The sequence below is a fragment of the Dendropsophus ebraccatus genome, chromosome 3 (genome assembly GCF_027789765.1).
Source record: "Dendropsophus ebraccatus isolate aDenEbr1 chromosome 3, aDenEbr1.pat, whole genome shotgun sequence".
NCBI lineage: Eukaryota > Metazoa > Chordata > Amphibia > Anura > Hylidae > Dendropsophus > Dendropsophus ebraccatus.
The window spans coordinates 95,994,932-96,017,832 of record NC_091456.1 but is presented as its reverse complement, the minus strand read 5'-3'; the positions used below and the strand labels follow the sequence as shown (position 1 = coordinate 96,017,832).

The following is a 22,901-nucleotide window of genomic DNA, read 5'->3' as shown; positions in this document are numbered from 1 at the left end:
CGGATTTTCACCAGACTTCTTCTTTAATTATTGTATTGCCCCCCCAAAAGTTATACAAATCGCCAATAAACACACAATATGCTTTTCCCTGCACTTACTGTTCAGTGTCCCTCAGTGTCCCCCTGCCATCATCCTCTCAAGCAGCCACAGCCCACACAGCTCTGGGAGTCGGGTCGTGACATCACCATTTTATCCAGGAAGTGAAGCCTTGATGCAGTAGTAAGTGCAGGGAAAAACACTTTTTATAAGCATTTCCCGTAATAAGTGTATATTGGGGATTTGTATAACTTTTGGGAGGCAATACAATACTTAAATAAAAATTTTGCCAGACTTCTCCTTTAATGCAGATTTTTACTAAACAAATTTTCATAGGTTTGTGGCAAGCATAGCTGTAGCAAAGAGCTGCAGCATATGTTTTCTGTGGCTGTTCCACAACATGTACAGGTACCCTGAGCATGTGGCATTCCAAAAGATGAAGTTTTGCTGTGAACATGTAAGAACTGAAAACCTTTATTTCTAAGGGGTTAAATAGATAACAAACCAAACTTGCTCTCTGTGCTCATAAATCATTAGATGATATGAATTTGTTTTGTTTTTTAAACTAGTGACTGGGCCTTGTCATATCATGTATAATGTGCTAATATAGCAGATATTTATACACTGTGGATTTTGAGACATCCATGTAAATGTGTGTTTTACTTGCCGATTTCACCTTTTGGTCACATGAATTGTCAAAGGAAATTGTCAAGGGTTTGTTGCAACTACATAGGAAGTAGGTACAAGTCCAAATTAAGGCTGCCCACATTGTGCAGGATCACCATTACTCAACATAATAGGCAGAATTTGTTAGTCTGTCTAAATTTTTTTTTCCTCCTCATCATCTGGAAGGCATTTTATAAAACCAGTCTTCATGTATTACACCCCTTTTAGAAGTTTAGAAAGCTAGATCACTTTTAGTCACAAGCAACTATAATCCTAATAATGCCTTAACAAACTCAATATCTGTTGCCAGTTCCTTCCACTGTAGTTATTTCTGGAAGTTAGGTTTCTTATATCAAGGCTGGGTTTCCACATATGCGTTCAGAATGCAATACACCCAGCAATATTTTGTGGGTATTGGGAGTTAAGTGGGTAAGGTTTCCATGGCAATCCCGACCCTGCTCTTGCTAAAAATCTATCCAGAAATCCATGAATTGAGTGATTGATTTGTGCAACCTAACCATTATTTGTCTGTCTGTTTAACAGGATGATCCATTTAAGAACAAAGCTCTTTTGTTCAATAGTAACAACAATCAAGATATTTATTCTGATCCATTCCAAACTGAGGATCCCTTCACATCTGATCCATTTAAAGGAGCTGACCCGTTCAAGAGCAGTAAGTGCACTCATTCAATTAGGCTCTTTTCATGACAGCATGTGTTAAATAGATTGTGGACTTATGCAGTCTCAATATTATTTGTTCAGATCCTTTTGGTGATGATCCGTTCAAGGAAAGTGACCCATTTCATGCTCCTCCTTCAGATGACCCATTTCAGAAGTCCAGTAAAGGTGACCCATTTTCTACTGACCCCTTCACTAAGAATAATGTCCATTCGATGACATTGCCTTTAAAGGTGAGATATGGTAACAATCAAAATGCATTTTGTAGCTACTGTACAAGCTGAAAGTCAAACGTCTCAAGACCCCCTTTTATTTCAAACTTTTTTTTATTACAGTAATTTTATTAAATTTTCATTTACTGAACGAAAGTGCAGTAATGAACATATCAGGCGTAACTCCACACAAGTAGGCAAAATCAAAAGTGCATATAATAACTAGATTTGCCTTTCCAGGGAAATACATAGTGCTTGAAAAGAGCGCCCCTTTACTAGTGACTTCCAGAGCGCCGCTTTACCAGTGACTTCCTTTTAAGAGAAACTTTAACCCTGGGTGCCATCCCTTTAAGAGCGACTTGTGTCCCGTCCCTTTAAGAGCGACTTGGGTCCCGTCCCTTTAAGAGCGACTTGGGTCCCGTCCCTTTGAGTGACATGGGTCCCTTTAAAGAGCAACTTGGGTCCCGTCCCTTTAAGAGAGACATGGTTCCCGTCCCTTTTAAGAGCAACATGGGTCCCTTTAATAGCAACTTGGGTCACATACTTTTAAGAGCGACTTGGGTCCTATCCCTTTAAGAGCGACTTGGGTCCCGTCCCTTTAAGAGCGACTTGGGTCCCGTCCCTTTTAAGAGCGACTTGGGTCCCGTCCCTTTAAGAGCGACTTGGGTCCAGTCCCTTTTAAGAGCGACTTGGGTCCCATCCCTTTAAGAGCGACCTGTGTCCCATCCCTTTACGAGCGACCTGGGTCCCTTTAAGAGCGACTTGGGTCCCTTTAACAGCGATTTGGATCCCTTTAAGAGCGACCCGGGTCCCTTAAAGGGACCAAGGTCGCTCTTAAAGGGACTCAAGTCGCTCTTAGGGTACAAACACACACACCATATATGCAGCGTATTTACTGCTGCGATACGCAGCAAATACGCAGCAGATTAGATCTAAATAACTGAACACAGCATCAAATCTGCAACTGCGTATCTGCTGTGTATACGGTGTGTGTGTTTGTACCCTTAAAGGGACCCAGGTCGCTCTTAAAGGGACCCAGGTCGCTCTTAAAGGGACCCAGGTCGCTCTTAAAGGGACCCAGGTCGCTCTTAAAGGGACCCAGGTCGCTCTTAAAGGGACCCAGGTCGCTCTTAAAGGGACCCAGGTCGCTCTTAAAGGGACCCAGGTCGCTCTTAAAGGGACCCAGGTCGCTCTTTAGACATTGTTCCCTTTAAGAGCGACATAGGTCCCATTCCTTTCACAGCTACTTAGGTCCCTTTAAGAGCGACCTGGGCAGCTACTTTTGTGCATAAAGTGGACTGTAGCTGCCCAATGTAAGGACGGAAAAAAATTCTGGAGATATAAATATATCATAAGTAATCCAAAAAAGTAATACTTTATTCAATAATTCCACATAATATTAAAAAAATAGAAATTACAGGGTAATACACAGCAACAATCCCCTAGGGAGGCACAGGAGGCATATACAATACAACAAAATAGTGCAGATAATGTTACAAAAATATATAAGCAAATGGCACTGGGCATACATGTACACAATGTAACAGGACAGCAATAAGGACATAGAACACACAAGTAAAAGGACAATAAAGTGCACTTTAAGATCAGCAGAATTAAGGGTAGAACTCCCAGACCAGCCTTATCTTTAGGCTGCAGTTTTGGAGTGAATACTGTTATGTATTCATAATTATACTGCTGTTTCTTTAGGGGACCCAGATCCCCCTCTATATGTTTCTCAGATTTATGTGTGTGTGTGTGTGTGTGTGTGTGTGTGGGGGGGGGGGTTGATAGAGAATGTGAGCTAGCAACCCTTTCCCCCAGTCCCTCTGCTACTGTGTGGCACAAGTTATACTAGTTAAGAAGCTGCAGCCTGGCTCCGAAGGTGTTAATTCTCCTGCACGCTCCTGTACAGTGTTTGTCAGGCAAGATGGCACCTTACCATATGAACAATGTGTAGGGGAGAGGCGCTCACCCAGCAGAGTTGCAGGCATATTACTCAGTGTCCGGGAACCGAAGCAGGCTGCAAGGGGGGGAGGGGGGGAGGAATTCGCTTCGGGATCTGGCAGCTGCACAAGCAGCATGGCAGGTCAGCTCTGATGCCTGGGGAGCTGCACTGCCAAGGTGCCGGTGCCCCTCGTGAAGTAACTGTAAAATGTACGCTGGAGAGCTCCAGGTCCAATGGTAGGCCAGTCTCTGGGTCCTTACGGGTCTTTTCGCCATGTGCATTGGCATTAAAGCAGGGTGAGGTCACTAATGTAGCTGTGTCGTGTAGGAGCTCTTTTTACAAGCTACTGCTCCCATCAGTGGTTTGCCACGCCCATTTCAGACATTTCTAACAAAAGGGAAAATTACATATCTGAATACTCCTGCAAGTAATGGGTTAAGGGAGACTATGTTTTAGGCTAGGTCCACAACATGGTCGCCATTTTGAAAGCCACAATCAGATTTACATAATCTCTTGTAGTTCAAATATTAACACAGAAAATTGTTGTGCAGGTCCATAATAATTGGATCAAGCGCCTTCAACTCTGGTTTCAGCACCATGGACAGCACATCAAGTAGCTGTGCATCACAGGATATGTTCTGTTTTGTTGCAACTTTCTGTGTTGATAACTTTTCAATTTCTGGGACAATTCTGGTTTCCTATGATATGCTACATGGCCACCTTCTCTTTGGAAAAATTTGCCCTTGATCCATAATAGTGGCTTTCAAGATGGCGTCCATGTTCCAGACATAATATAAAAGATGGGATTCCTCACCAACTCAGATATGCAGTTTTCCCTTTAGCTTCTTAACTAAAAGGGTGTCCTGAGACTTTTGTGTATTAGTTCATGGATTACAGGATTTGGTCTTTCATTTGGTGTTTATTTGTATTAATTTTTGATCTGTCAATTGAATCTGGTTTTCACATTTATGACATGAATTTCATAGCCAGATTTTTCCAAAGTTTAGTTCCAAAGTTATATTGTCGAGGAATGACTTGAACTGAATAAGCAATCAATCCAGTTCATGATTTCTCTACACCTTCAGGTATACATTTTACATTCTTTAAAGGTGTTGAAAGGTTTGTAAAAGCAATCCTTAGTGTTGCATATCGTATATTTGCCATTAAACAGCTTTGTATATTGAGAAAAATGTACAAAGGAATTGGGGAAGGGTTAAGAAACCAGTGGGTATATAGCTGCAATACTATACTACATTGGCCATTTAAAAAAAGAATTTACCTTATTATTAATCTCCCTAAAAAAACTGGTAACAAACCAATGGTAAACAAGTACCAATAAAGAGGATAGTATCATAAACATAAGAAAACAAGCAGTAGGGGACAGTTTTTATTGTGGATGACAGTGTCCATTGACAAACATTGTTAATTGACAGAATCATTGTTAATCGTTCGCTAATCTTTTGGTGTATGTATATACATTGTTTATTACGATCGTTCGTATTCTAGAGTATACGAATGATCGTTATTACACTTGTAATGACAACTATCATTCTGTGTGTTATGGTGAACGATTTCAGGTCGTTCGCAAAGACGCTTATTTGCAGTTTCGCAAAAACTAATAGGACCCTGAGGCATCACTGATGCACCTTGGATAATTGCTCAATCTGGCTTAATTTGGTAGTTGCTCCTAACTATACATTTTTAGTGAGATTTCTCAAACAGCATATTTTGTGGCAGTTGTTGTTTGGTTCTTTGAGCCAGAGCAAAGAGTGATTTCAAATAAATAAGAGCTTCTTCCTATTGGATCCATTTCTAGCTTTGGCTCTAAAAACGACAATGGCTTTTTTACATAACACACTATGCTTGTGAAACCCCCTTTAGTCCTATGATGTGTTGTCACAGACCGTACAAGGGTTAATAGATCATCATTAGATTGCTTAAACTCCTAGTTCTTAAGTAGTTTCTAATACGTAGTTTATTTTTCTTACAGCAGTCAGATCCTTTTGAGAGCAGAGATCCTTTCTCATCTTCAACATTGCCAAAAAAAGAACCAGGTAAGCAGAACAGAAATACTAAACTTAGGATAAAGAGCTTTGTTACCATCTATTTATCAGTTTTCTTTAAAGAGTTAAAGGAGACCTGTCACCCCTGCTGCCGGGGTGAAGCCCTCCCGACCCCTGGTGGAGCCCCTTATACTTACCCCCCTTCCTCGAAGTCCCGGTCTGGGACCAGGACTTTGAGGAACGGGTAAGTAAAAGGGTCTCAGGCGGGCTTCACCCCGGCAGCCGGGTTGACAGGTTCCCTTTTAAAGGTTTTTTTCCCCCAGTATCTAACATTGATGTAGTACTTGACACATTAATGTAGTACTTTAGTAGTATGTTTGGGGGGAGGGAGTTGTTATACACTACTCACAAAAAGTTTCAGGTATTTGGCTTGCGGACAATAAGTCAGCATGTGAAGAGCTGTAATTGTCATGTGCTTAAGGGCACATGACAAGTTATTGAGGCATTGACACTTTTGTTGGGGTACACCCACGACTGTTGGCTTTTATTTTAAATAAATTGTTTGAGATAAGGAAATGACCATTGCATGCTTCTACTTAAGTTCCCTACTTTCATGATGTAATATCACTTCAGAATGCCCATCGGCAGCCAGTGATTGTGTCACTGGACTGCTTATAGAGGTAAGTGACAACTGCTGTTCCATTGCATTCTGCAGTCATGATTTGATTGCAACAAATAAAGCGTACCTATCATTTAAAGAAATTTCCCACATGTCATATCGACATGTTAGAAGTTTGTATCGGTGGGGTGCAGGTGCTGTACCCTCAAGTGATTGCTATGAAGGGACAGATGTGCTCAGTAGCGCGTGCTCTGCACCTTCATCTCCATCTTACTGCTTAAGTAGCAGTGGACTGAATTCCAATGGGAGCATCCTGAATTAGAATGGGAGCATCCCGTAGACGTGATTGCTGGAAGTTCCATATGCTCCATTATAATTCTGTCCACTGCGGCTTCAGAAGTGAGAATGTAGACAAAAGAGCAGAGTGCTGCTGAGCACGTCTGTCCCTTCATTCTAGCGATCAGCGGGGGTCTCAGCACTCAGCAGTGACATGTCACAAGTTTGTTTAAATAATAGGTACACTTTAACGGGTTAAACTACTTTGCTCCAGACAGTTACTTAAAGCAGAAATCAGTAGTATAAGCGATTTTAAGAAACTCTAGTTTTAGTAGGCTAAAAAGCCTCTTTCTGTACTTTAAAAAGCCATTTCCAAGCCTCCCCCCTCACTTATCAGGCAAAACGGTCTTCATTACAGAGAAGCCAATGAAGACGGGTTCTGGTCACTCACTACTCTCAGCCCCTCCCTTTCCATAGACACATAATGGACAGAGAAATCCTTCTTCTGAAATCAGGGGGAGCTAGGAAAACTGCTTTTTCAGTACAGAAGGAAACTCTTTTGGTAAATAAAACCTATTACAGAGTTTCTTAAAATCGCTTGTACTATTGATATTTATTGTTTTCAGAAAAATGATCCTGAAATGACAGTTACGTTTTAAAGGGAACCTGTCATCCCCCGTGTCGGGGCAGAGCCCGGCCGACCCCCTGCTAGAGACCCTAATACTTACCCCGGAGAACGAAGTCCGCTCCTGGAGCTGCTCCCGCTGCCGAGATATCACCCTCGGAGGCCCGGCGCGCACGCATCAGAGATGAGTCCGATGCCCATAGAGAATGACGGCTCCATTCATTCTCTATGGGCATCAGACTCATCTCTGATGCCTCTTCCCGTGCACTGGGCTTCCAACTGTGATATCTCGGCAGTGGGAGCGGTTTCAAGAGCGGGACTTCGTTCTCCGGGGTAAGTATAAGGGTATCTAGTGGGCGGTCGGCCGGGCTCTGCCTCGGCGACGGGGGGGGGGGGGGGGGGGGGGGGGGGGGGATTTGACAGGTTCCCTTTAGGGGTTAGAAATCTCAGTCTAACCCGACACTACTCACTGCTCCTGGCCCCCACCCTTGGAGTCGGGATCACGTGTCCTCCCTCACTTCAATAGGCTGGGTTAGCGCTTCTAACCCAGCTCATTGAAGTGAAGGAGGACAATAAAGACAGTGACAGCTGCTGATCACTGTCTCCCTCTCTTAAAGCAGCCCCCCACAGTGTGCTCCCCCCCCCCACACACACACATCGTCGACTCTGCCACAACAGCAGCTCATCAGAGGGAAGCATAGCATGATGGGAAATGTAGTTTTCCTGTCAGCACCTTTAGAAAAACTTGTAACTCAGGACCCTTCCAGCTAGAAAGATTGGAGATGGCTCAAAATACTCAGGGGGACTTGGAGAGTGATACCAGCTAGGTTTGGGGGCATTTTATTTTTTTTAGCTCTTGGCGGGAATACCTTTTTAATGTTTGTTTATTAGACTCAAAAAAGGGCCATGTTTTATATCTATTTTACTGTTGTATTTTGCTTTTATTTTACTGTTTGAGCATAGCCTCAAATGACAGTAACACTTTAAAGTAGCTGGTATAGGTTTTCATTCCCATCCTGGTGCACCTTATGTTACAATAGATTTTAAACAAATTCACAGCTTATTGCAATGTTTTATGCATTTTTTTTACAGTTTCCATAAAGACTAATCCATCTAAGTCTAGAGAGAGATGTAGCATATTATGTAATTGCTAATATCTTGGCACACAGACTGAGTGTCCAATATAACAAATTTCCTGGCTCGATATCACCTGAAAATTTATACCAATTTTTGAAAAAGATCTAATTAACAGTAGGAATTAGGAGAGTTGGGTAATAAATAGCCTACTTATTTACTGAGAGCAATATAGTCCTATGGTTTTTACTTTCCTATTCAGTCAACTGTATATTATTGAAACAGTGATAACATTCTTATACAAAAGTGGGAACTGTGTGCAAAAGATGGTACATTAACCCATAGCTGCACCAGGACGTTATTGAACGTCCTCGTGCCGCTATGGGAGTTCAGAGGGGGGTCGCGCGGCGACCCCCCTCTGAACTGCCGCGATCCCGGGTGCCGCATGTAGCCCGGGATCGCGGCTATTAGCGGGCACGGTCCGATCGCCGTGCCCGCTAATTAAGTACTTAGAAGCAGCTGTCAAAGTTGACAGCTGCTTCTAAATACTTGCTGATATGCATCCCTGGTGGTCTAGTGGGGGGATCGCCCCCTGCGGCGCGATTGCGGGGGGGGCGATCCCCGCATCCATCCCGGGCCGGGGTCTGCTCCGTAATGGAGCTGATCCCGGCTCGGCATTCTATTGCTTTTGGCTGCAGCAGCCAAAAGTAATAGAACACCGATCTCATGGATTCATGCAGTATAACTATACTGCATGGATCTCTATGAGAGATCAGAGTGCATATACTAGAAGTCCTCCAGGGGGGCTTCTAGTATATGTGTAAAGTAAAAGAAAAAAGTATTTTTAATAACACAAAACCCCCTCCCCTAATAAAAGTCTGAATCACCCCCCTTTCCCCATTTTATAAATAAAAATTAATTAATTAATTAATAAACAAACATGTTTGCTATCGCTGCGTGCGTAATCGCCCGAACTATTAATTAATCACATTACTGATCTCACACGGTAAACGGCGTCAGCACAAAAAAATCCCAAAGTGCAAAATTGCGCATTTTTGGTCGCATCAAATCCAGAATAATTGTAATAAAAAGCGATCAAAAAGTCATATATGCGCAATCAAGGTACAGATAGAAAGAACATGTCATGGCGCAAAAAATGACACCTCACACAGACCCATAGACCAAAGGATAAAAGCGCTATAAGCCTGGGAATGGAGCGATTTTAAGGAACATATATTTTCTTTAAAAGGTTTTAATTTTTTACAAGCCATCAAATCAAATAAAAGTTATACATGTTACATATCGTTGTAATCGTAACAACTTAAGGAACATATATAATGAGTCAGTTTTACCCCAGGGCGAACATAGTAAAAACAACCCCCCCCCCCCCCCCCCCCCCCCCCCCAAATAAAAAAAAAAAAACATTATTTTTTTCAATTTCACCACACATATAATTTTTTTCTGGTTTCCCGGCACATTTTAGGCAAAAATTACATCTGCCATAGCAAAGTACAATTAGTTGCGCTAAAAATAAGGGCTCATTTGGGTCTCTAGGTGGAAAAATGCAGGCGCTATGGCCTTATATACACGAGGAGGGAAAGACGAAAACGCAAAAATGAAAACTGGCTGTGTCCCCTAAGGGTTAAAGGGGTAGTGCGGTGGTAAACCATTATTTACAGAATAACACACATTACAAAGTTATACAACCCCCCCCCCCCCCCCCGGGGTAGTGCGGTGGTAAACCATTATTTACAGAATAACACACATTACAAAGTTATACAACCCCCCCCCCCCCCGGCACGTGTACCCGGATGTGTGGTGCATTATACATACCTGATCCGTGTCGCGCCCGTCCGCCATCTTGTGCCAAGACGTCATCTTCGGGAGGCCGGCCAAATCGCTGCCGCCGTCCCTGATGCCGGCCCCCCTCTGCCGCGTCATAACTGTGCTCAGCCGCGATTGGCTGAGCACAGTTATGCTCAGCCAATCGCGGCTGAGCATCTGATGATGCTGCAGAAGGCGGCTGGCACTAGGGACAGTCGGAGCAGTTTGGCCGTCCGTCCGAAGATGACGTCTTGGCACAGGATGACGGACATGCGCGACACGAATCAGGTATGTATAATGCACCACACTTCCGGGTACACGTGCGGGGGTGGTGGGACACAGGAAGGGGGCGATTCACAGACATAACATACATTACAAAGTTGTATAACTTTGTAATGTGTGTTATTCTGTGAATAATTTCTTAGTGCCGCACTACCCCTTTAAAGAGTCACTGTCGTATTTTTGCCATTATCTGTATTCAAAAAGCCTTTTCCCAGGTCCCCCCCTCTTTTCCATTAACTGCAAAATATCAGGAAGTTGTGACCTGTCGCATCAGACACAACCCTGTTTGTTCTATAGAGAGGGGAGGGGGAGAAGGGAGGGGAGTTGGCAGCCGAGATCAGAGAACAAAGCCGGGAACAAATCACAGCCGGGAGCTCCATGAAAGCCGTATTCAGAGGTCAGAGAGGTCAGACTGTCCGAGGAGATAGCCAGTGATGTAGTTGTAAATTAACTCTTTGTTGTCCTGTTTTGGTGCCTCATCTCCCTCCACCCCTCCCCTCTCCCATACACAGTGATGAAGACAGGGGAAGAGCTTCAAACTGCTTTTTCGTGATAAAAAAATGCATTTTTCGGCTAATAAACCCAATTACAAAGTTTCTTAAAATCGCCTGTACTATTGATTTCTGTAAAAAAAAAATAAAAAAATTAAACAACTGTGACACTTAAAATTATTACTAAATGGACATATTATTCTCTATTTCTATATCTTATGTATATGCAAAATCAATTACTTGAAATGTTTGTTACAATTACTTTTGTGGCATTTTTCAGACCCTTTTGGAACGCTGGATCCTTTTGGAAGCAGTGCATTCAGCAGTAATGAAAGTTTTGCAGATTTTAGCCACATGTCTAAGGTAAGTATAACATTTCCATTAACTCAATGCCATGTTTTTTTTTTTTATTCAGTGGGTTGGATAATGCAGAATAACCCTGTAACTTGTAATTATTTCTAGCTTGGTTATCCACCACTAGGTGGCAGAATTACCATGTTGAGCTCCTGCCATCCGCTCATACTGAAACCTGGAGCTCTCTAGTATCTCTCTCACCACTTCAAAAGCTGTGAGTGTTAGGTGTAATAAACACGGCAAATGTGGTTTTATCTCTGAAGTTGGCACTTGTTTTTCACAGAATTATTTAGCTATTCTAACCTATTGTTTTCCATTAGTTGGTGCATACTGTTAACAGGAATGGCTTTAAAGTAAACACTTTTATCTTGTGCTTTTAAATATTTGAAATGGATTTAGGCTGTCCCATGCATCTTAGAGCAGTTTCTGTATTTCTTTTTTTAAAGGTTAAAGGGGTTCTTTGCTTTATAGTAAAATTATTTTGTGTGTAGTATAATTAAGTGTATTCATATTTTTTACAGCAGCTCCTTGTGTTCCTCATAGAGCTAAAATCAGATTTCCCTCCTCCAGGCTGTGCTGCCCTGCTCTGGTAAGTCTGTCTATAAGATGGCCGACATGGAGGAGCATGTGACCATGCCCCACCTCCAGTGTTCTCCCTCGGCATATAAAGGCTCAGGGTTGGACACTTGGGGGTGGGGCATAGTCACATGCTCCTCCTTTTTGGCTTTCTTATGGAGAGACTCACCACAGAACAGGGCAGGGCAGCCCAGCCTGGAGGAGGGGAGTCCGATTTTTGCTTTGAGGTACACAGGGACCTGCTGTCAGTATATACAGTGAGTTCACTTACTAATACTGTACACTGAACAATTTTCCTATTAACTGGTCAACCCCTTTTACCTTTGTACAGTGCTGCACAACCTTTTAATGTGTATATGTTATCTATAGTACACAACTGAGGAATAGCTGACTAAACGTAAATCTTTCCTGGAGTCTTTCCTGAATCTCTACAGGTTGTCTCCCACATATGCACATTGCATCTGTATCAGCTGTTTTATGTGTCATTAACTGCAGTGAGGGCAGCAGAATAGCTTGATGTAGGTAGATAGTAGTGTACAATTGCTTTGAAGGATATCTAATAGAGATGAGCGAATCGGGTTCGAGTCCATCCGAACTCGATCGTTCGGCATTTGATTAGCAGTGGCTGCTGAACTTGGATAAAGCTCTAAGGTTGTCTGGAAAAGATGGATACAGCCAATGACTATATCCATGTTTTCCACATAGCTTTAGGGCTTTATCCAAGGATGAACTCGAACCCAACCCGGTTCGCTCATCTCTAATATCTAACTATCCTGCTGGGGCTTTTAAATACTTAAGGAGCCATAGCTGTAGCTATATTCAGTGTGAAGCAGGACTAATGCCTACATTGGGCACCTCAAGGGCTCCTTTATTTTGGGTGTATGACTGAAGTTCTGATTGTTTAGCCACAACTGTGTGGCTTGTACTATTTCTACTACTCTACTGAGGTTTTAGCAGTACATTAACCTAGTAAATGCATTATTGCCACTCGACAATATGGGCACACCTCTTACGGCTTTTCATTAAGTGCTGTTGTAATGTATTGCTTAGGGTAGCCATACAAACACCAATACATTACGTGTTCGGTTCCTGAATTTCAAAATTTTACTCTAAAGGAACAAATAATTGCTGGATTGTAAAACAAAATAAATATACCTACCTGTATTTTGCTTTCTGAGTGGAGCGTCTCTGCTCTGGTCTTACCTGCTGCCTCTGTTTACTTTGGTGGATGGCATGCTTCTCCTGCTCTGCTGATGGCATTCTGAAAACACTGCACTGGCTTCTGAGACCAGTGATTACATGCCAGGAGTATCATCTGCTGAAGGAAACAGACACATTCGAGTAGATCAGGGAAGGACATGCAGAAGGAGAGTATCCAATGGTTGTAATTTTTTTTTTTCCAACCTGGAAAACCTCTTAACCTCCAAACATAATTTGCCTGTTTAGCTCCAGACACATCCAGTGCACTGCTTTGTTTACATTTCTGTAGGATTATGTGCCTATGTGCCCAGCTTCAGTGTTTAGGTGCAGAACTGAAACCTCTCAATGTTTGGCGCACTCAACATTTTTTTCCCTTCCATCCTACTGTTGCTCCTTACCCAAGCAAGAGAATACAGAATTTTCTTCCAAGGTATTGTTTTATGTACCTTCTCTGCAGCCATATCTGACCTCTCCTACAGGTCCTTCTACTTCCTATGTTGGCAGTGAAGTGGATTAGCAGGTTTTTAACTCTGTGGATTCCTGAGTTTTTCTTTATGTTGCCTGCAATAAGATGAATAATTACTTTCACGTGTAATACCATTTCATGATAATAGATATCAGTCAAGTTCCCGAGTTTGCAAAACGATTTAGATTTTTGTGTGAAAGATGAAAACGTGTGCAGCCACGCCTATGTAAAGGAAATATCTTCTCTGCTCTTATTTCATGCACATCAAAGGTGCTCCTGGCCAGGTTGTAAAACTGCAAAGTGTTGTTGCAAAATTGTACCACCTTTTGAGGTTCAACATCCACATCAGAAACCTTTGCAAACTAGACTGTTACGGAGCCCATGAATTGATTTAACAGTCATGATGCATGCAGGACAAGACTGTTCCTTTGGTTAACTGTCCTTTTAATCAGCTTTGCAAAAAACAGTAGTACAAGGGAATTTAAGAAACTCTAATAGATTTTATTAGGCAAAATAAGCTTCCTTCTGTATTCACAAGGCTGAGATTCCCCAATCTCCACACACTGTATCTCAGCACTTCCTGCTTACTTGTCCCTCTTGGCCCCTCTCCCCTCTATTGGCTTCTATGGGCTGATTTTAGCTTTGTGGGGTACACAGGGAGCTGCTGTCAGTGCAATAAGTGCAGTGGGTACACTTTACTTATACTACATACTGAACTATTTTACTACAAAGTGGCCAATGCCTTTAATGAATCATGGAACAATCCATTGTTTATGTTTCTTTGTTAGTCAATGCAAAACATTGCAAGAAATTTTTTTTAAGTGAAATATTTTTGATAAAAAATACTCCTTTGTCTTAAGGCTGGGCGATATTGGCCTAAATCAATATTGCGGTTAATCGCACATGTAGCTGGGGTAACGATAACTAAGCTATAATTATCACACGCTCCTTTGTAAGCCACACCCTTTTGTCTATTAGTCTGTTGTCAATATTATGGGGTCTCATCAGAGTTATACAACTACGTACACACAGGAGGGGGGACAGGTCTCTATATACACTATGTACACATAGGAGGAAGGGGGACAGGTCCCTATATATACTATGTACACACAGGAGGAAGGGGGACAGGTCCCTATATATACTATGTACACACAGGAGGAAGGGGGACAGGTCGCTACACATACTATGTACACACAGGAGGAAGGGGGACAGGTCCCTATATATACACTATGTACACACAGGAAGAAGGGGGGACAGGTCGCTATATATACTATGTACTCACAGGAGGAAGGGGGACATGTCACTATAAATACACACACAGGAGGAAGAGGTCGCTATATATACACACAGGAGGAAGAGGTCGCTATATATACACACAGAAGGAACAGGTCGCTATATATACACACAGGAGTAGGGGGACAGGTCGCTATATATACTATGTACACAAAGGAGGAAGGGGGACAGGTTGCTATATATGCACACAGGAGGAAGGGGGACAGGTCGCTATATATACACACAGGAGGAAGGTGGACAGGTCGCTATATATACACACAGGAGGAAGGGGGACAGGTTGCTATATATACACACAGGAGGAAGGGGACAGGTCGCTATATATACACACAGGAGGAAGGTGGACAGGTCGCTATATATATACATACTATGTACACACAGGAGGAAGGGGGACAGGTCGCTATATATACACACAGGAGGAAGGGGGACAGGTCGCTATATATACTATGTACACAAAGGAGGAAGGGGGACAGGTCCCTATATATACTATGTACACACAGGAGGAAGGGGGACAGGTCGCTACACATACTATGTACACACAGGAGGAAGGGGACAGGTCCCTATATATACACTATGTTAGTGATGCACGATGCACCGAAATATCGATACTACTATCGATATTTCGGGCATAAAAACGGTTCGGTACCAGGATTTCCTGGTATCGATACTTTATGTTAAGCTGCATAATAGAGCAGCTTAATATAAAGTATAGAGCAGAGAACACGGGCAGCGGCTAGTTGAGCGCCGGACGTGTTCTCTGTGTGCAACCCCCGGCCCCCTGGTGTCCCCTCCTCCGCCCACGTGGTCTCCGCTCCCGGCGGCGGCAAATTCAAATAGCCGGCACATAGCGAGCGCTAGTGCTGGCTATTCAGGGTAAATGCCGCTGTCACAACTGACAGCAGCATTTAACCCTTCCCGAGCCGCTCCATATGCAGCAGGAGTCTGCTGCATATGGAGCGGCCCCCACTGCTAATGACTGCGGCCCGCGAGCGTGTTCGGGCGGCAGTCATTTAACTATTCCATTCCCACCCGGCAGTTCCCCACCATCCAGCACCTGCCAGTTCCGCACCCGCCCCGAGCAGCATGGTCCCCCGCACCCGCCCGTGCAGCATGGTCCCCCGCACCTGCCCGATCCCCCACCACCACCCTTCCCCCGGGTACAGTGACACAACAACTCGCAGCATACCTTCTTGTGGGAAGTTGTTGTGCACAAGGAGGTATGCTGGGAGTTGTTGTGTCAGGAGGCTGCTAACGCACTACAACTCCCAGCAGCATACCTCCTTGTTCACTACAACCCCCCAGCATACCTCTTTGTGCACAGGGAGGTATGCTGGGAGTTGTAGTGCACAAGAAGGCATGCTGCTGAGAGTCATGTCAGGAGGCTGCTAACACACTACAACTCCCAGCAGCATACCTCCTTGTGCACTACAACCCCCAGCATACCTTTTTGTGCATAAAGAGGTATGCTGGGGGTTGTAGTGCACAAGGAGGTATGCTGGGAGTTTCAGTTTTGAATTAGCAGCCTCCTGATACAACAAATCACGGCATACCTTCTTGTGCACTACAACTCCCAGCATACCTCAGTGTCCACTTCAACTCCCAGCATACCTTCTTATGGTGATTTGTAGTGCACAAAGGGGGTATTCTGGGAGTTGTAGTGCACAAGAAGGTATGCTGAGAGTTGCAGTTGTGCAGCAGAAGCCTCCCGACACAACATCCCAGCATGCCTCCTTGGGCACTACAACTCCCAGCATGCCTCCTTGGGCACTACAACTCCCAGCATATCTTCTTATGCACTACAACTCCCAGCATATCTTCTTATGCACTACTACTCCCAGCATACCTCCGTGTGCACTACAAATCCCCATAAAGGTATGATGGGAGTTGTAGTGCATAAGAAGTTATGATGGGAGTTGTAGTGCATAAGAAGGTATGATGGGAGTTGTAGTGCACAAGGAGGTATGCTGTTGTGCACAGGGAGTTATGCTGCAGGGTAGAGGGGAATTAAAAAGTGTTATTAAAATTTTTTAAAAATCACAATAAAAGGTTCTAATAATCCCTTTTGCTTTTTAAAAAAAAAAAAAAAAGTGGAAGAAAAGGAACATACATGTTTGACATCCATTGCATGCGTAATTGTCCAAACTATAAAATGTAACAAAGTTATCAAAAATCACATAAATAAGTATATCGTTTATATTTGTATTGTTACTTATTTTTTTTAAACTTTATACTTTATTTAGTATCGAATTGGTATTGAGTATCGAAATAAGAAAGCTGGTATTGGTATCGAACTCAAAATTCTGGTATCGTGACATCCCTACACTATGTACACACAGGAAGAAGGGGGGACAGGTCGCTATATATACTATGTACTCACAGGAGGAAGGGGGACAGGTCACTATATATACACACACAGGAGGAAGAGGTCGCTATATATACACACAGAAGGAACAGGTCGCTATATATACACACAGGAGGAAGGGGGACAGGTCGCTATATATACTATGTACACAAAGGAGGAAGGGGGACAGGTCGCTATATATACACACAGGAGAAAGGTGGACAGGTCGCTATATATACACACAGGAGGAAGGGGGACAGGTTGCTATATATATATATACATACTATGTACACACAGGAGGAAGGGGGACAGGTCGCTATATATACACACAGGAGGAAGGGGGACAGGTCGCTATATATACTATGTACACAAAGGAGAAAGGGGGACAAATTTTTATATATACACACACTGGAGGAAGGGGGACAGGTCGCTATATATAATTTGTTCACACAGGAGGAAGGGGGACAGGTCCCTATGTATACACTATTTACACACAGTAGGAAGGGGAACAGGTCCCTATATATACACACACACAGAAGGGAGACAGGTCCCTATAAATACACACTATCTACACACAGGGGGAAGGGGGACAGGTCCCTATATATACACTATGTACACACAGAAGGAAGGGGGACAGGTCCCTATATATACACTATTTACACACAGGAGGAAGGGGGACAGTACCCCCCTGTGTGTATATAGTATATAAAGAGACCTGCCCCCCTTCCTTCTCTGTACATAGTGTATATATAGGGACCTGTCCCCCTTCCTTCTGTGTGACAGCTCTGCTGTTCCAGACACAGCCAGAGCCTGAGTGTACATGGAAAATGGGGAAACCTTATTATTATTATTATTATTATTATTATTATTATTATTATTATTTTATTTATTTATTTATAAAGTGCACTTAATTCCAGAGCTATATGCAGGCGACAGGGGTAACAAACAAGAACATTGCAAGATCAAAACACATTACATGAAGGCAGATGGCAGACTGGTACATGGGGAAGAGGACCCTGCCCGCGAGGGCTTACAATCTATAGCTTTTAGCCTCTGCCTCAGGTGTCAGTGATAAGAAAGCGGCTCCTCCGTGCAGTAACCTGACGCTACTACAGACACTGTCCCTTTCTCAGCATCGACCGTTATCTGACCTGCGGGCTATGAGTGACAGGGGAGGGCTGTGTGGACGGCAGCGCAGTAGTAAGAGGTCACCTCATGAAGGCTTCTGCTGTCACATGGAGGAGGATAGCTGTGGCAGCGTGACAGTGAATGCAGCCTTGGAACCACTCTGGCTCCAGATCACTGCTCTGCGCGGGAATTGCCCTATTTGAAAGGACGAGTCCCGGCAATGATAGGAGGAGGAGGGGGCAGAGCGGTCACCCCAGCAGAAGCGGTCTGGTCTAGCACGGGTAGGGGAGCGCAGGACACTGAGGCTGCGGTGCACCCTGGGCTCAGTATCCGCGTCTTGTGATCTGTTGCAGCCACCTCCTGCCTGGCTCTGACACGCCAGCATCTGCACATACAGCACAAAAACGTGAAATACCGCAGATACAGTCCTCGCAAAGTTGAGGTCGGTTAACCGACGCCAGAGACTGTATCTGTATTTTCATGGTATACCCTACTTTGTCTACATACTATGGTATGTAAACTTAAAAAATATGTCAAAGTTTTTATGTAGTTTAGGGTCCTTTAACACATGTCGATTGTCGACTAAATGTGTGCACTGACTCGCTCATGGGGACCGACAGGTGCTGGGAGTCTCACATGCAGCTGAGGTGCAGAGCAGGTAATATATGCTCCGGCTGCGGGATTTCATGCTGCGAATTTGCAGCAAAATCTGCTGCGGATCCAGTGCCCGTTCAATGTAATCCCAATGAGATTACATACTCGCAGCGGGATTGACATCCCGCTGCGTGTACGTAAATTAAACCCCCTCCGTCCGGAACATGTATTACCTGCTCGGCGCTCTGGCTTGCTCCGGGGGCTCCTGGCATCTGCTTGTCCCGCTCAGCCAATCAGTGTGCTGCCCTGCCGCAGCCACTGATTGGCTGAGCGGGACATCCAGCCAAGAACCCCCGAAGTCAGCCGGAGCGTGGAGCAGGTAATGTATGCTCAGACCTGCAGGGCGTTAACTTACATACACGCAGTGGGACGTCAATCCCGCTGCGAGTATGTATTCTCTTTAGGATGAACAAGGAACTGGATCCGCAGCGGATTTTGCTGCGAATTCGCAGCGTGAAATCCACCGCCGATCCGGTGTGTGTGTGAAGGCACCCTGAGTGGTTTTGGCAATATATGAGCTACTAAATTAACTTGAAAGGCTCCAGAGGAAAAGAAGCTTAGCGTAGCATCCACACTGCTCGAGCTGTGACCTGTAAAGGTCCAAGGCCCAATGATTGGGGACCCCTACTTTTTAAGGGATTTTTTGTGTTTTTCTGGAGCTGTATTTTATTATATACCCATTCTTAGAACACAGCTTTCATAACACGTAATGCTTAAAGGGAATGTGTCTTAAAAAAAATGACTTATTGTTTAAATAACCTTTTTTCTAATTTTCCTTTTTTTTTTTTTCTATCTATAGTATACAATAATCCTAAAATCTTGCAGGTTTTATTCTCACCACTGGGACTAAAACTAATCTGAGGCTTCCAGTTCTGTCTTTAGTGATGAGGAGGCTGCTGTAAAGTGATCTGTACAGCATTGCAGTGACATGTGACATCAGTAGATAGAGGAGACAATATCAGCTCTCTGTGAAATGACCTCTTTACAGGTCACAAGGCGGGCTCAGGACCGTTCCACATTTATCTCAATGGGACATGTGCCCATCTATTTTCCATGAGTCTTGCTGTAAAACATGTCACTAAATGCTGTTAAAAAAAGCCCAGGCAAGATGACAGCCCCCATAACATTGTACAAAAAGTAAAATAAAATTAAAGAAAGTCAGAAAATATAAATATATTGGAATAGAAGAGCAATTTTTTTTTGTATCTGCTACTAAGCAGTAAAACAAAATTTAGGTAATACATTCCCTTTAAAGAGGCACGGTCACCGCATGCTCTGCTCCCCACTCTTTGTCAGTGAGAAAAGACGTGCCCCGTTGAATTTCCTTATGAGGGTGTCTTATCACGTGAAACAGAGCTGGGTGAGCTGGGTTAGATATTCTTCTACATGTTCAGATATTTTCATTCTGATCCCACTGTCTATGTCTTCAGTGGCCTCAATATATACACTCACCGGCCACTTTATTAGGTACACCTGTCCAACTGCACATTACCACTTAATTTCTAATCAGCCAATCACATGGCGGCAACTCAGTGCATTTAGGCATGTAGACATGGTCAAGACAATCTCCTGCAATTCAAACCGAGCATCAGTATGGGGAAGAAAGGTGATTTGAGTGCCTTTGAACGTGGCATGGTTGTTGGTGCCAGAAGGGCTGGTCTGAGTATTCCAGAAACTGCTGATCTACTGGGATTTTCACGCACAACCATCTTTAGGGTTTACAGAGAATGGTCCAAAAAAGAAAAAACATCCAGTGAGCGGCAGTTCTGTGGGCGGAAATGCCTTGTTGATGCCAGAGGTCAGAGGAGAATGGGCAGACTGGTTCGAGCTGATAGAAAGGCAACAGTGACTCAAATAGCCAACCGTTACAACCAAGGTAGGCAGAAGAGCATCTCTGAACGCACAGTACGTCGAACTTTGAGGCAGATGGGATACAACAGCAGAATACCACACCGGGTGCCACTCCTTTCAGCTAAGAACAGGAAACTGAGGCTACAATTTGCACAAGCTCATCGAAATTGGACAGTAGAAGATTGGAAAAACGTTGCCTGGTCTGATGAGTCTCGATTTCTGCTGCGATATTCGGATGGTAGGGTCAGAATTTGGCGTCAACAACATGAAAGCATGGATCCATCCTGCCTTGTATCAACGGTTCAGGCTGGTGGTGGTGGTGTCATGGTGTAGGGAATATTTTCTTGGCACTCTTTGGGCCCCTTGGTACCAATTGAGCATCGTTGCAACGCCACAGCCTACCTGAGTATTGTTGCTGACCATGTCCATCCCTTTATGACCACAATGTACCCAACATCTGATGGCTACTTTCAGCAGGATAATGCGCCATGTCATAAAGCTAGAATCATCTCAGACTGGTTTCTTGAACATGACAATGAGTTCACTGTACTCAAATGGCCTCCACAGTCACCAGATCTCAATCCAATAGAGCATCTTTGGGATATGGTGGAACGGGAGATTCGCATCATGGATGTGCAGCCGACAAATCTGCGGCAACTGTGTGATGCCATCATGTCAATATGGACCAAAATCTCTGAGGAATGTATCCAGCACCTTGTTGAATCTATGCCACGAAAAATTGAGCTAGTTCTGAAGGCAAAAGGGGGTCCAACCCATTACTAGCATGGTGTACCTAATAAAGTGGCCGGTGAGTGTAGTAGACTATGTAGTAGCTTGGGGCACAGTAAATGCAAAAAGGTACTCGTATAGGGCACTCACCGCATGGTGTAACTTTTCATTTAAAGAAGCGGGCAAAGTCGCCAAACACTTCACAAACAAAGCAGCTGTTTCGCACGCATGCATACTTCTTCAGACATCACCTCTCCTAAGTCTTAGGTTAAATAATACCTGTTGTGATGTGCAAGAGTGGGTATTAAAAAAACAATTAAGATCAATACATTGTATCTAATCTAGTGATCCTGAAGACATGCTTAGATCTATTTTGTCATTTAGACAATTTTCTCTTTATGCTCCGGTAATCATTATCCATTGGGCGTCTTTTTGCAAAAGTATTTTGTTATAATCTTGCCCAGAGTTATTTTCCCTTTTTTTGTATTTGATGACCAAACATGTTCATAACACCTACAGTTAAGGGAGCTAAAAGTTTTCCTTATAAAAAAAAGTCCCACAATCACTTAATTAGCATATACCACTCTTTTGGTTTTGCAACATGTAAAATCATTAATACTTTGTGTGACATGATATGGTAGTGTCGGCTGCTATGCCTGAATGAGATTGGGTTACAGTCAGCTATCCTATGTATGACAGAGGTGCACAATTTATGGGCCAATCATGGCTTGTGATACTGTTCTGTGCGGCTTTCCTTTGAAGCTCTCAGTATACAGCGTGTATACAGTGTCCAGTGCTGGTATAATAAACCAGAGGTACTTTATAGTTTTTCTTGCTGAAAACTTTCCCATCATTGGCAGTGTAAACCACACATGCACTGCTCCGCTGATGGCACAGATAAGCTAAACAGGACATGTTTTGAACTCAGCTGCTCTGTAGTTTTTCTTGAGGGTTTCTTTTTAAGCTGCACCCAAGATCTGATCATTGCACAGAAAGATGTGAACAAAACAGTAGCCTATTGCTCAGTATCTAGGCACAGTAGAATTATTAGAACATGTTTACACCATACAATTTTTCAGATTATGTATTTTTTTTTATTCCTGATTCACACTATTTTAATTATTGTGTAATTCCACAATTCCATCAGTCATGCAAGACACTTTTTTAACATTTTTTAGTATATTCTCCCATTGCCCCTCAGACAATTTCCCTAGTTCCTTTTCCCACTTCCCCCTACATCCCATTTCCCTTTTCCCCTGGGTTCCTTCTATAAATTTCCCATATATTCTTGATACCCCTTTTTTTTATACCCCCCCCCCCCCCCTCTATTTAACAGGGATATCATTTCCGGAGTTGACTCCACCATAAATAGATTTTTATCTTCAGTATCACCAACTGCATGTTTCAGCTGTACGTATTCAAACCACTCTTTCCCCTCTAAGCCAAACTCTTTCCTTAAGTGCTGCCATGTTTTCAATTTCCCATTTAAGAAAACATCTCTCACTTTCCTTATCCCTGCTTTTTTTAGATTTTTAAGACTTCCTATTTTATATATCTCTCTTAGTCTAATATTGTTCCATA

General features: G+C 43.4%; 1 protein-coding gene across 3 annotated transcripts in view; it reads left to right on the top strand.

The window, feature by feature from the left end:
* EPS15L1 (epidermal growth factor receptor pathway substrate 15 like 1) overlaps positions 1-22,901 on the top strand; it is a 189,749-nt gene that overhangs the window by 81,686 nt on the left and 85,162 nt on the right. For all 3 annotated transcript variants that reach the window (XM_069962267.1, XM_069962268.1, XM_069962270.1), the window contains 4 exons: positions 1,246-1,375; positions 1,465-1,613; positions 5,528-5,591; positions 11,012-11,094. In XM_069962267.1, coding sequence (XP_069818368.1) covers positions 1,246-1,375; positions 1,465-1,613; positions 5,528-5,591; positions 11,012-11,094 — 426 coding nt within the window. The remainder of the gene's footprint in view (positions 1-1,245; positions 1,376-1,464; positions 1,614-5,527; positions 5,592-11,011; positions 11,095-22,901) is intronic.